Here is a 10,990-nt window from a genome sequence, read left to right as displayed (position 1 = left end):
TGTTAGACGCCAAAAGACGCGAAACCGACTGGGTCTTCGTTTTGTAGTTTAGGCCGGGTCAAACTACAAAACAAAGACCCTCGCTCAAACGCTCTTTAAGACGCCAAAAGACGCGAAACCGACTGGGTCTTCGTTTTGTAGTTTAGGCCGGGTCAAACTACAAAATGAAGACCCTCGCTCAAACGCTCTTTAAGACCCCAAAACTCTTTTCCAAATTTCGATCTCACACGATCAGGCGTTTTCTGTTAGGGGTGGACCATTAGATTTTTGATGGGGGGGGGGGGGGTTGTGCAAATCCCAAAAAAATATCGATCATATGCTTCTAGTTTAAATAAAATATCATGCACATTTGTTAAGATGGAAAAAAATATCGAGCAGCCGTAATCAGGGCGCGGGAAAGGATCTTTGCGTGACGTGTGACGGCCCAAAAGTGGCTTTGAGTCACCTTAGTTACCATTGGAAGGAAAAAATGCCTGGTACATGTCAGGGATATAGGTAGCCTGGCTATTGGCGCGGTAATTTATTCACATCTGAAACTCGAAAAACTACTTAGCCGTTCTTTTTATCCGCTCAATTTGGACACTTAACGTCTCGTAGAAAAGGTATAGAGATGTAAAGGTGTCCAAATAATTTATTTTAAACACGAACCTTAAATCCTTTGAGTTTTGACGCCTGGAGTTCCGTTGTGTCTGTTTCCAATCACGTGTAAAGATTTGTTAAAACACAGATTTCGAGAAAGTTCGAAGATGTGTCAGTCCAAAAAATCGGGCTTGAACTTGCGTCTTTAAACAACCCTTGCTATAAACGACTTAATTTTTGGTTTATCTTTGGGTATTTTAAAGAAAAAATCTCTCGAGATGTATTTAAAGCTAACAAAAACTTGCTCCCCAGCGGAAATCACACCTCCATTAAAAAGTCCAATTTGAGGACTTTTCATTAGTCGATCTTTTCATTCTTCCGGCGGCGATAACAAAGAACGCTTGATCGTAGGCTGCCGCTTTTTAAAATATGACCTAGCCTTGAACAAAGATGGCGAATTTTCGGAAGTTTAATCTTCCTCAACTTCTGACAAGGGATCCTGAACCTCATAATGACGGGATACCGCGGTTTGACTGCAACAAATTGCTTCTTAAAGATCGTGTTGGCCACGGATCATTTGGCGATGTTTATACTACCGATTACCACGCGCCAGGAAAGGACACATCACAGACGGTAATTATCAAAAAAATGTTGAATGCCCTGGATTCAGAAGAAAAGAAAATCTTCTCAAAAGAAGTGGCTCTATTGAATGGCCTAAATCATCGCAATGTTGTTAAATTCATGTCAGTTTGCCAGCAGCCGCCAGCCATAATGCTGGAGTACGTGTATTTTGACTTTAAACTCTTCGGTCCAGAGGTACGTGTTAGCGCACTCTCTGATTTCCTTTTAAAGATAAATGAGCACAACTGCGCCGGATTTCATGAAGTTGTTAATCATGCAGCTACGGAGATAATCGATGGCCTAGCTTACCTTCACGGCAACGGGATAGCCCACAGAGACCTAAAAACGGCGAACATTTTAGTAACTAATCAACATTACAGCTCGTTGTCTGTGGATACAGAAGAATTCCAGCAGATTTATCAAGCAAGGCCTATTGCCTGCAAGCTCACTGATTTCGGTGAAAGTAGATCTCTCTTCATTCAAACCCAGGCAGTCCTTTCAACTAAGACCACCACCATTGATCGGGGGACAGTGGTTTATATGGCACCAGAGCTTCTGGTGAAAGAGAAGATCATACCGAGTGCGTCCATTGCCGATCTCATGCTGGCAGACATTTGGGCCCTAGGCATGATAATTTTTTCGATGCTTAACCCCAGCCTTAAAACCCCCTACATCATGGAAGTGCGATCTGAAGGAGGTGTAAGCAGTCAAGAAAAGTTGAAAGAATTCATCGTCTCTCTTTTACAGGAACAAAAGCTTCCATTACAAGACGAAAAATATGCCATTGATCGTGCTACAGTTTGGTGCGAGTTAGAGAAAGTTTACAGGGGTTGCACTAATTTTGCCCGAAAGGAAAGATTGCCCCTGCAAGAGGCAGCCCAGATTTTAGCAAGGAGACAAGATAGATTCTCGAGGGACGTGCAGGTTGTTAACCTAAGGGTTAGCCAGGCAACCGCTCTTGAAGAGTTTGATCAAAGGTTAGCCGCCAAACTCGAAGGAGATGTAGAGTCCTTACAGTCGGAGATAATGCCAGTGAATGATGCGACAAACGCGTGTGCTTTCCTCTCGATTGGTATTGCAGAAAGCATCTTATACGAATCAGAAACGGAGGAATTTTTTGAAAATTTACCAAAAGCCGTGGAGTTGACCATTTTGTCTTTACCAGAGAGAATAAATGAGCACCGCGACCTGGGAAAAACCTACGATGCCCTAGAAGCATATGAAATTCTTAAGCAACAGCAGATTATCAAATACCTGTTGGAATTCTCCGAGGAACTGCCCTATGCAGACGGGGTATTTACTTATGAAGGAAGAGAAAACCTTTTCACGAAACTTTGTGTTCTTGGTACTGAGCGCTTCGTTGCAATTTATGCAAGGGATCCATTTGTACTGACCATTGGTTGTCATAACGGCAAACCCTTTGTCATCGACACGCATCCAGTTGCGCCCCCCTTCGGAAATGGAAATGGCCTCGTTCTTAGAGGGAATGAAAACACCCCTGAGGTTTGGATGTCTATCTGTGTGTGGCTTTGGCAGAGACTTTACCACGGCGGAGTGAATCCAACCACAGCTCAATCATTAGCAGTCGTTACACTGGATGCAAAGTAAGTGTACTCGTTATTAATCTCTTGCAGAAACCCATAAGGGTTGAAATGTCTAACTCCCTATAATTCGTATTGTACAAAGCGTTTACACATTTGTTGCCATTTATAGTACCATATTTGGAGTATCAGTAAAAAAAAATTCAATTTTTTTTTAAAATTCACAGCGCGCGCTAGGCCGCGCTTAATGGCGCAATCTTGTTTAATCTTGTTTTTGAATAAGCTTGGTTGTATAAAGTTAAATTCGATTAAATTCTTCTGTTTCGTTGCCATTCAATAGTCTAGAAAACTTATCTTGGATACACTTAATGAGTTCTCTTTTTTCGGTTAATTTACAGCGTTCAGGTGGAAATTCAAGTAACTTACCGCGAAACCGAAAATGTTGTTGCGTGTGAAGAACCACGAGCCGCTAGGCGAGTGGATCTACAACAAACTTTGACAATATTATGACGCAAATTTGTGGTATGATTCTCGCCTTATCAAGATTGCAGCGCTGAATCAGTGCTGATATGTTTGACAAAACTTTCGCTGATTTCGTCAGCTTTCAAATTTCATCCGTCGGTACTCTTATTGACAATAAAAATTAGCCAATTAGCGGGCGAGAAATCGCTCAGTAATTGTAAAAAAAGTATTCGCGTACAAACTCTTCGTGTTTCCAAATATGGTATTTGGCAAAACTGAATATTCCAACACTGTGAGCGCGCGTTACACGTTTCAATCACTTATGTGCTTTTGTCTCTTGCAAATGACGTTAACTTATTGCGTTCGACGACAGGAGAAGGCAACCTTAATCTTGTGTGGCTAAGAAAAATCGAGATTTTGTGTGTTCTGCATTTGCCTCGCTTTCGTTTGGACGCAAATTTGCCTCGCTTTTGTTATTGGTGTGATACCTTACATGGATTTCCATCATGCCACCATTGTCGACAGGGTGAGGGATTACCACAAGAGACTCCTCCTTGAGGCTTGGCTCTATAGGGGAGACTCAACGTGGTCAATTTCATAATATGGGCGTTGGTCTGACAAACTTCTAATTTATACTTCATTTGTAAAGTTTTTCTAAACCAGTTGCTGAAGAAGTGTACCCTACTGCACATAACCAGGATAGAAGGGTAAGGAGTAATGCTTAAGTTTTAGAATATAAGCAGGAAGAAAAAATGTATTTAGTATAGCAACATATGATAAAGTCATTCATTGGTGTAAGGCTTCCGAGTTCTACGCTCGCCCTCCTTAACTTTTTGGCCTTCATTTCAGCGAAAGAACCAAAAAGGCATTGGCGACAGTTCTCGCATGAACGCAGAGCAAAGCAAAACACACGGAGAAAAGGAAAGAAATGCAGGACTACTAGACAAAGTAAAGGTACGACTCAACATCCTGAATATCTGGGTTACTGTTTAGTAGAGCAATAAATAAACGTTGATGCGAAAGATCTCCACAGTACCAAATACCAATGGAGATCTTAGTGACATTTCTTCTTAGTGACATTTCTTCCCTTCTTTCCAGCAAACCGAACAGCGTCCCCGTACGGATGAAGAGAGCGTAAAAAAGCACCGTCAGAAAACTGCACGCGGAGAAAAGGTACGTTTAACCACTAAGATCGTCTTGAGTATTCATCAACTTTGACATCAGATGGTTCGCGGAATTAACTATGCACATAATGCAATGGTCGTTGTATAGCGCCTGTAGGCTTGTTTAATCGAGTATGGCCGTAAAATTATTAAAAAACACCGTCCGCCCCACGCCCCACATTACTTTTCATCAAAGCATTTCTTCCCTTCTTTCCAGCAAACCGAACAGCGTCCCCGTACGGATGAAGAGAGCGTAAAAAAGCACCGTCAGAAAACCGCACGCGGAGAAAAGGTACGTTTAAACACTAAGATCGTCTTGAGTATTCATCAACTTTGACATCAGATGGTTCGCGGAATTAACTATGCACATAATGCAATGGTCGTTGTATAGCGCCTGTAGGCTTGTTTAATCGAGTATGGCCGTAAAATTATTAAAAAACACCGTCCGCCCCACACCCCACATTACTTTTCATCAAAGCATTTCTTCCCTTCTTTCCAGCAAACCGAACAGCGTCCCCGTACGGATGAAGAGAGCGTAAAAAAGCACCATCAGAAAACTGCACGCGGCGAAAAGGTACGTTTAAACACTAAGATCGTCTTGAGTATTCATCAACTTTGACATCAGATGGGTCGCGGAATTGACTATGCACATAGTGCAATGTTCGTTGTATAGCGCCTGCATGCTTGTTTAATCGAGTATGGCCGTAAAATTATTAAAACACACCATCCGCCCCACGCCCCACGCCCCCCCCCCCCCAAAAAAAAAAGACGAAAGAAAGCCCCACATAATTGTCTCTCTCGGATATTATTTCAAGGGTTGTCATTCCTGATTATATAGCCCTTATTTTTCATTGGAATATAGAGTAAGACTTCTGATGGTCATTTATCGACGGAGTGATAAGATCATGTTGTCTCATTTTATGCTCATGAATACAAACATTTATGACACATCGATTCCCATCTATATGTACGAAGCCCATCCTGAAATAAAAAAAAATACTCCTGAAAGAGGATAGAAGTTTATGGGTTAACCTCAGGAATGTCCTTCAGCCTTTGCGCCAGTTGTCCGTGTTTCTGTACAGTTATAAGCTAGATATTCCCGTACTTTATTAATGTTTTCTTTTTCAGCCAAAAAAACACAATGACACTGGCGATTGTACTGATATGAACAATGGCAGTGAAACAGATGAGGAGCAAACGTGTTCGCAAAGAAATGAGGTACAACAGTTAGCGTATTAGGAGTATTTGTTAAGTAGAACAATAGACATGAAATCTGTAACGTAAAATACAAGAAAAACAAGGAATTAAATTTGAACGAGTATACACTGCTAGTTGATTTTACCAAGCTGTTGTCGCTTAGGAGTCATCCACACAGTTTATCCAATAGAGAAGTTTATCCTAGTGAGCACGTAAAGGCTGATATGATTTTCGCAATGAAAATATCGATGTATTTAAGATTTGGCTTTATTTGTTGGAAAAGGTATTACTGGCCTATAGTCCTAACTTCGAACATTTTTTACTGTCTTTGCGCTTAGGAGCAATGTAACGATGAAGTGCTTGTGTGCACGGATGATGTTCCGGCGTTACCCCAAGTTTCAGGTCTCAGTGACTCTGATAGCAGTAACGATGACTTGTCGTGCACCTTATATAAGGTAGGCGAAATTCAATCGGGATCTTTTTTGTATTTAATATACTACAATTTCGTTATTTCGAAAGTGTTATCCCTCGGACGTATAAGCAATTTCCCACCACTACGGCGGTAGGGGATGGTGGTGGGGGGAAATGATGTACCGCAGTTTCGTTCTATTATTGAACAGCTTACTCTACAAGAGGACATCATTTGTGGTGGATGTGACGTCATATATACCTAGGTTCCCCCCCCCCCCCAACCCACTTAGATACGCAATCTTAGATTTGCACTGTTTTCTAAGAAAGTCTGGAAATGACGGACATCGAAAAATGCCAGAAGACTTGTGCAAGGTGGAATTATGTTGTTTTTTCCCTTGACATGCTGCTAATTATCAAGTTGTCACGGGAACGTCAAACATCGCGGACACATAGCTGACATAATTTCCGCAAGGGATTAATTAGCAGCTGCTGAATGTTTCGCATTCATTAAGCGAAATTCCTTATTCAAAACTACTGAAAACTACCTCGAGAAGGGTGGCATCCACCAGCCCCCCTCCATTGTGCGTCCGAGGTTATGTCGGGGATTAAAAAATGTATCTCCTAGGCAGAGCTCTTATTAAATTGACATAGTGAATATATGGAAGACATGAACAGAACTGCGGATTAAGAAATAAATGAATGAAGTGAACCTCATTCATTTCGTCGATCCTGTTAGGAAAAACTGCAAGTGTATGCAAGCAGACACTCACGCGGAGAGGATTTTTGAAACCTTGAAAACTAATTAATAAGGACGTTTTTCTTATTTTTATGTTGGTAAAAACATAAGCCGGGTTCTGCAAGAATTACCTTTAAACAGATACAATTTTGACTTTATACTGCACAGTAAAAACAGGACGTATTTTGTAAATCACTTTCCGGCAGTAACTTTGTTTGACTATGTATTGTCCTTCTATACATTTGCAGACAAAGGAATGTTGGAATGGTGATGAAAGGATACCGTTGTTTGAGAAGGGACGACCTGAGAGATACACAGTCGATCAAACCTTAGAAATCATCAGCGAACACAGCCTCACATGCGCAAAATGCACCCGTCAACCTTTGAAGGTGAGAGAAAATGCTTCGTTCCTGATCGATTTGAAATGGTTTGACAACTGGGAAGACATAAAAGCCGATATGAATGGTGTATACGACGGCGTCCTACGATGTGCAGTGTGGACAATAGAATGGTATGATGGTATGTGGTCATTACTGCATAAGAAGAAAGCCCCGCTATCTTCCATGGAAAACTATCATTTAGTTCAGAATTCCAGGAGGAACAAAGCCGCGCCATCTCTTGCGCGTTCAATATTTATATTGAAAGACATGAAAGGAAATATCGTTAACAATGTTTGTCTTTTACAATACCATGTTGACAACGCTGAAGGACGAGTTGATGATGTAGAGGTGCAGAAGCATGGTAACAGCCGATCCTCAAACCCAAAGCCGTTCTATCCACTTAAGAAGAGCATGCTTGGGTCAATTAAAGATAACGTGAAGAAGAAAGGATCGCAAGGAGTTTACAGCGACCTGAGGAAAAAGGCTGGTGGAGTTTTCGGTGCTTCTTCTGTGTCGGAGCTGCCTCGCGGGAAACAGCAAATTTACAACGCAAAGTCCAGGATGAGCAGTACTGTCACACAGGATGACGTTGAAGATCTTTTGAAGTATGCCCGAGACAAGGAAGACCTGATTCTGCACCACACCGACTATCCCGAAGATCTATGGGTTCTAGGAACTTCCAGCATGTGTTCCGATCTGTCCAAGTACACCACATCAGGCATACTTTCCTACCCATTCTGTGTTGACCCAACATTCAAAATGGGGCAGTTTGAAGTTACTCCCATTGTGTACAAAAATCAACTCTTGAAGTCTAAGAGGACGAATGAAAGCCCTGTTTTTTTAGGTCCCACAATGATTCATCATAAGAAGACCTATGCCGCCTACAGGACTCTTGCATCGACGTGTGCAGCAAAATGCAAGGAGATAACAAAGGCAAAAGGTTTTATTACCGACGGAGAAGAGAATCTCTATAAAGCCTTTGAAGATGAAATGAAAAATGCAAGGAGCCTACGTTGTTTTAAACACTTTGAGACCAACTGCAAGGAGAAGCTAAGAACAACGGGAATTCGCAAAACAAAGGAACAGCGATTCTTCCTGCAACGGGTTTTTGGCGTTCATGGGAAAGAGGAAGGCATACTCGATGCTGATAATCAAGAAGACTTGCGCCAACGTTTGGACTTGGCAAAGATGGAAATAGAGAGACGAGAGCGGGAGGTTCTGAAGAGGGAGGACGAGGCGTATAAACCGAAGTTTTGGTCCTTTCTCGACGAGCATTTTGAAATGATGGGTTCTCACATGGTCGCGAATGTCCGAAAGGAAGCTGGAATGGTAGTAGAAGATGACGGCAAACCCGCTCGCTGTTATTCCAACAATTCAGAATCAATGAATAACGTCATGAGGTCTGCCAAGGAAACGTTCCTCAAAGAAAATCCCTGTATTTCACAGCTGAACAAGATTCAGTTTACACGAAATGTTTTTGAGGTTGTCCATGCGCACCAGATGGAAGAGCTTCACTCTGCAATCGCTGGGCTCAGTGATGAATATATCCTTGCCGATCATGCCACCTATTTGCACGTGCCAGCCGATGTGTGGTTCGAGTGGACGCCACAAATGAGGGAGGAGTACGTCCGCGGAGTACAGAAGCTTTCAATAGAGGAAATGTTTAAGGAAAAAGACGTACCGTGGCCGACTTTGGAAACTTCCGGTATTGATGAACCAGAATTCAGGCCCCTAGATGAAGACATCGTCACACACCTGGTAAGTAGCCATGGCTACTCAAAAGAAAATGCTGATGCCCTCAGAAAGGAAGTTCTCAAACTTCTGAACCACCCCAGTGCCATCCAGCGAAAAGCAAGTATGCAAACTGGTGGAGTTCTGCAATTTGAAGTTCCAAGTGCCGGATCTAAAAACGGAACACTGCAGGTTTCAGTTTACAGTGATCATGCGACATGTGTGTGTGGACGGTACAAGCACGACAACATCTGCAAGCATTCCCTGGCAGTAGCTGCATTGAAGTCAATTCTAGCCGCCCACCTCGATTTCATCCGAAAGAAATCAAAGAAGGTTTGTAGTAGAACGGCTCTTGCCGAACACGACGTCCGAAAAGAGACAGCCGGGAAGAAGGGAGGCAAGAACAAATATCCCTATCGACCAGCGCGGGGCAAGCCAACTACAAGCACGAGCGTATCAACAGAAGTAGCTGACACCCCTTTGTACTCTGAGATTTACCACAACGAAAATTCATTTGAGTTGATGTTCCTGTCGGAGGATGCAAAAAGGTGTAAATCCTGTCATCTAGACTTCTGCCACAAAAAGAAGACAATTCCCTTCGACGTCATCTTCTCCCACAAAGAACGATGGATGTATCCCATCAATGGAGATTGGGCAAATTGTAGGCCATCCAACCGTGAGACCGTCAGGTACTACCACGCCGCAAAGAAGTGCCTAATGGGCCGGTTTCCCTACTTCTCCGAAGAGTACATCCACATTCCTGGGGACGTCAAGGACAGTCTTCGTGACTCTCACAAAACATACCTCACGAGCGAGTTTGAGCTAAACTTTGATTAAATCTTTCCTCGATATGTGAACACTTACGAGCAAGCCTTGCAGTCGCCCCATTCCGGTGTCAGCATGTTTTATACAATGTTCGATTAAATGCGCGGGCTGTGACTGGTCAGTTCGAGTTCATTATTAAAGAAATAAAAAACGTATCCGAATGCATTGTTGAGTTATATAAGCACGTGGTGATTTTTAAGAACACGAGAGAAGTGCTAGAAGCACTTGGCTGCGCCTCGTGCTTCTCTATGCACTTCTGTCGTGTTCTAAAAATCACCACGTGCTTAAATAACTCAATAATGCATTCGGATACGTTTTTTATTTCTTTAATAATGAACTCGAACTGACCAGTCACAGCCCGCGCATTTTATAAAACGTGATGAAAACGCACCATTTGTATTTGTATTAGAGAAAATTTACTACAATTTATCTCGATTGGCTGGTTTTCAGTGTAGGCATTGTCATAGAAACTGAATTAAGCGCAAACACAATGGTTTATGGCGGAAGAACAGGGTCTTAAGTAATCTAAGTTGGCAGAAGAACAGACAGACGCCGAGATTTCTAAAACAGTTTCCTCGACTGTAAGCACTTTCGGATCAGGATCCTCAAAATTGGCAACTTTCTCGAAATTATTAACTTAAAATGAGGGCGGGGCATTTGTTTGTTGTCTTTTTGTGTCTGTTAGTTGGTTGCCAAAAGTGTCTTCAAAAATGTAACTCGGTAGATCGCGTTTTAACCACTGGATGAATTGTTTCTTGCGTCAGTTGTTGAATGATACGCCCTGTAGATCGGGAGTTAAAAAGTAAAATGAAACTGTAAAGCACACATTTTATCATAATATTTCCCCGGGAGGAAATTAAGTTAGTTGATCATCAGACATCTTAGGAGGTTCTCGTTGAAAGTTAAAAAATAGATATTGTTAAAACATAAAAAGTACACACAGTATATTATAATGAAATTTTTAAGACGCATTTTCGGAATATCGCAAAATCTACAGTCCGCTGCAATGCGGCAGCAAAAAGAAAATAATCTCGAGGTTCTCGTGGCTCATGTTCATATTTCAAAGTCTTGCGTAAGTCAACATGTCAAAACTTTTTTAACCGAGTAGTAAAATTAAATTTAACATCTCATACCAAACATTTTACACGTCAAGTTTTCGAGCCTTTTGAAAACGCTAGAATTAGAATTAGGGAAAGTTGCATTTAAATGTTCACATTTTGGTGGATTATTGTATAAACGACAGTATTATAGACGCCGTTGTTACGGCAATCATTTTGTTACTATCGTAGAATACCGTAACTATGGAATTATATTTTATCATGAGTTCGTTTCGGTTAGCATTAT

General features: G+C 41.8%; 2 protein-coding genes and 1 long non-coding RNA gene across 3 annotated transcripts; all 3 read left to right on the top strand.

The window, feature by feature from the left end:
* Positions 1-70: 70 nt before the first annotated feature.
* Positions 71-4,110, top strand: LOC149099077 (uncharacterized). The gene is made up of 2 exons (XM_089277463.1): positions 71-3,910; positions 4,053-4,110. Exon 1 carries the CDS (start codon positions 1,030-1,032, stop codon positions 2,806-2,808), a length of 1,779 nt encoding a protein of 592 aa, XP_089133589.1. The 5' UTR covers positions 71-1,029; the 3' UTR covers positions 2,809-3,910; positions 4,053-4,110.
* On the top strand, positions 4,072-4,774 carry LOC149099076 (uncharacterized). The gene is made up of 3 exons (XR_016203630.1): positions 4,072-4,157; positions 4,302-4,376; positions 4,584-4,774. It is a non-coding gene; the product is annotated as an uncharacterized LOC149099076 (long non-coding RNA).
* A 95-nt stretch (positions 4,775-4,869) lies between these two features.
* LOC149099075 (uncharacterized) lies at positions 4,870-9,948 on the top strand. The gene is made up of 4 exons (XM_089277461.1): positions 4,870-4,940; positions 5,495-5,584; positions 5,902-6,018; positions 6,959-9,948. Exons 2-4 carry the CDS (start codon positions 5,531-5,533, stop codon positions 9,656-9,658), a joined length of 2,871 nt encoding a protein of 956 aa, XP_089133587.1. The 5' UTR covers positions 4,870-4,940; positions 5,495-5,530; the 3' UTR covers positions 9,659-9,948.
* Positions 9,949-10,990: the final 1,042 nt, after the last annotated feature.

Source organism: Orbicella faveolata, unplaced genomic scaffold (genome assembly GCF_042242905.1).
Source record: "Orbicella faveolata isolate gen_17 unplaced genomic scaffold, um_ofav_v1 contig_46, whole genome shotgun sequence".
Lineage (NCBI taxonomy): Eukaryota > Metazoa > Cnidaria > Anthozoa > Scleractinia > Merulinidae > Orbicella > Orbicella faveolata.
Note: the sequence above shows the minus strand (reverse complement) of the source record. Positions and strands in the feature narration are given on the sequence as shown.

Bases quoted from the DNA above. Each gene is read 5' to 3' on its own strand.
- LOC149099075 (XM_089277461.1), top strand. From the start codon at position 5,531: ATGAACAATGGCAGTGAAACAGATGAGGAGCAAACGTGTTCGCAAAGA. The intron at 5,585-5,901 runs GTACAACAGTTA...CTTTGCGCTTAG, and splicing joins CGTGTTCGCAAAGAAATGAG to GAGCAATGTAACGATGAAGT. The intron at 6,019-6,958 runs GTAGGCGAAATT...ATACATTTGCAG, and splicing joins TGTCGTGCACCTTATATAAG to ACAAAGGAATGTTGGAATGG.
- LOC149099077 (XM_089277463.1), top strand. From the start codon at position 1,030: ATGGCGAATTTTCGGAAGTTTAATCTTCCTCAACTTCTGACAAGGGAT.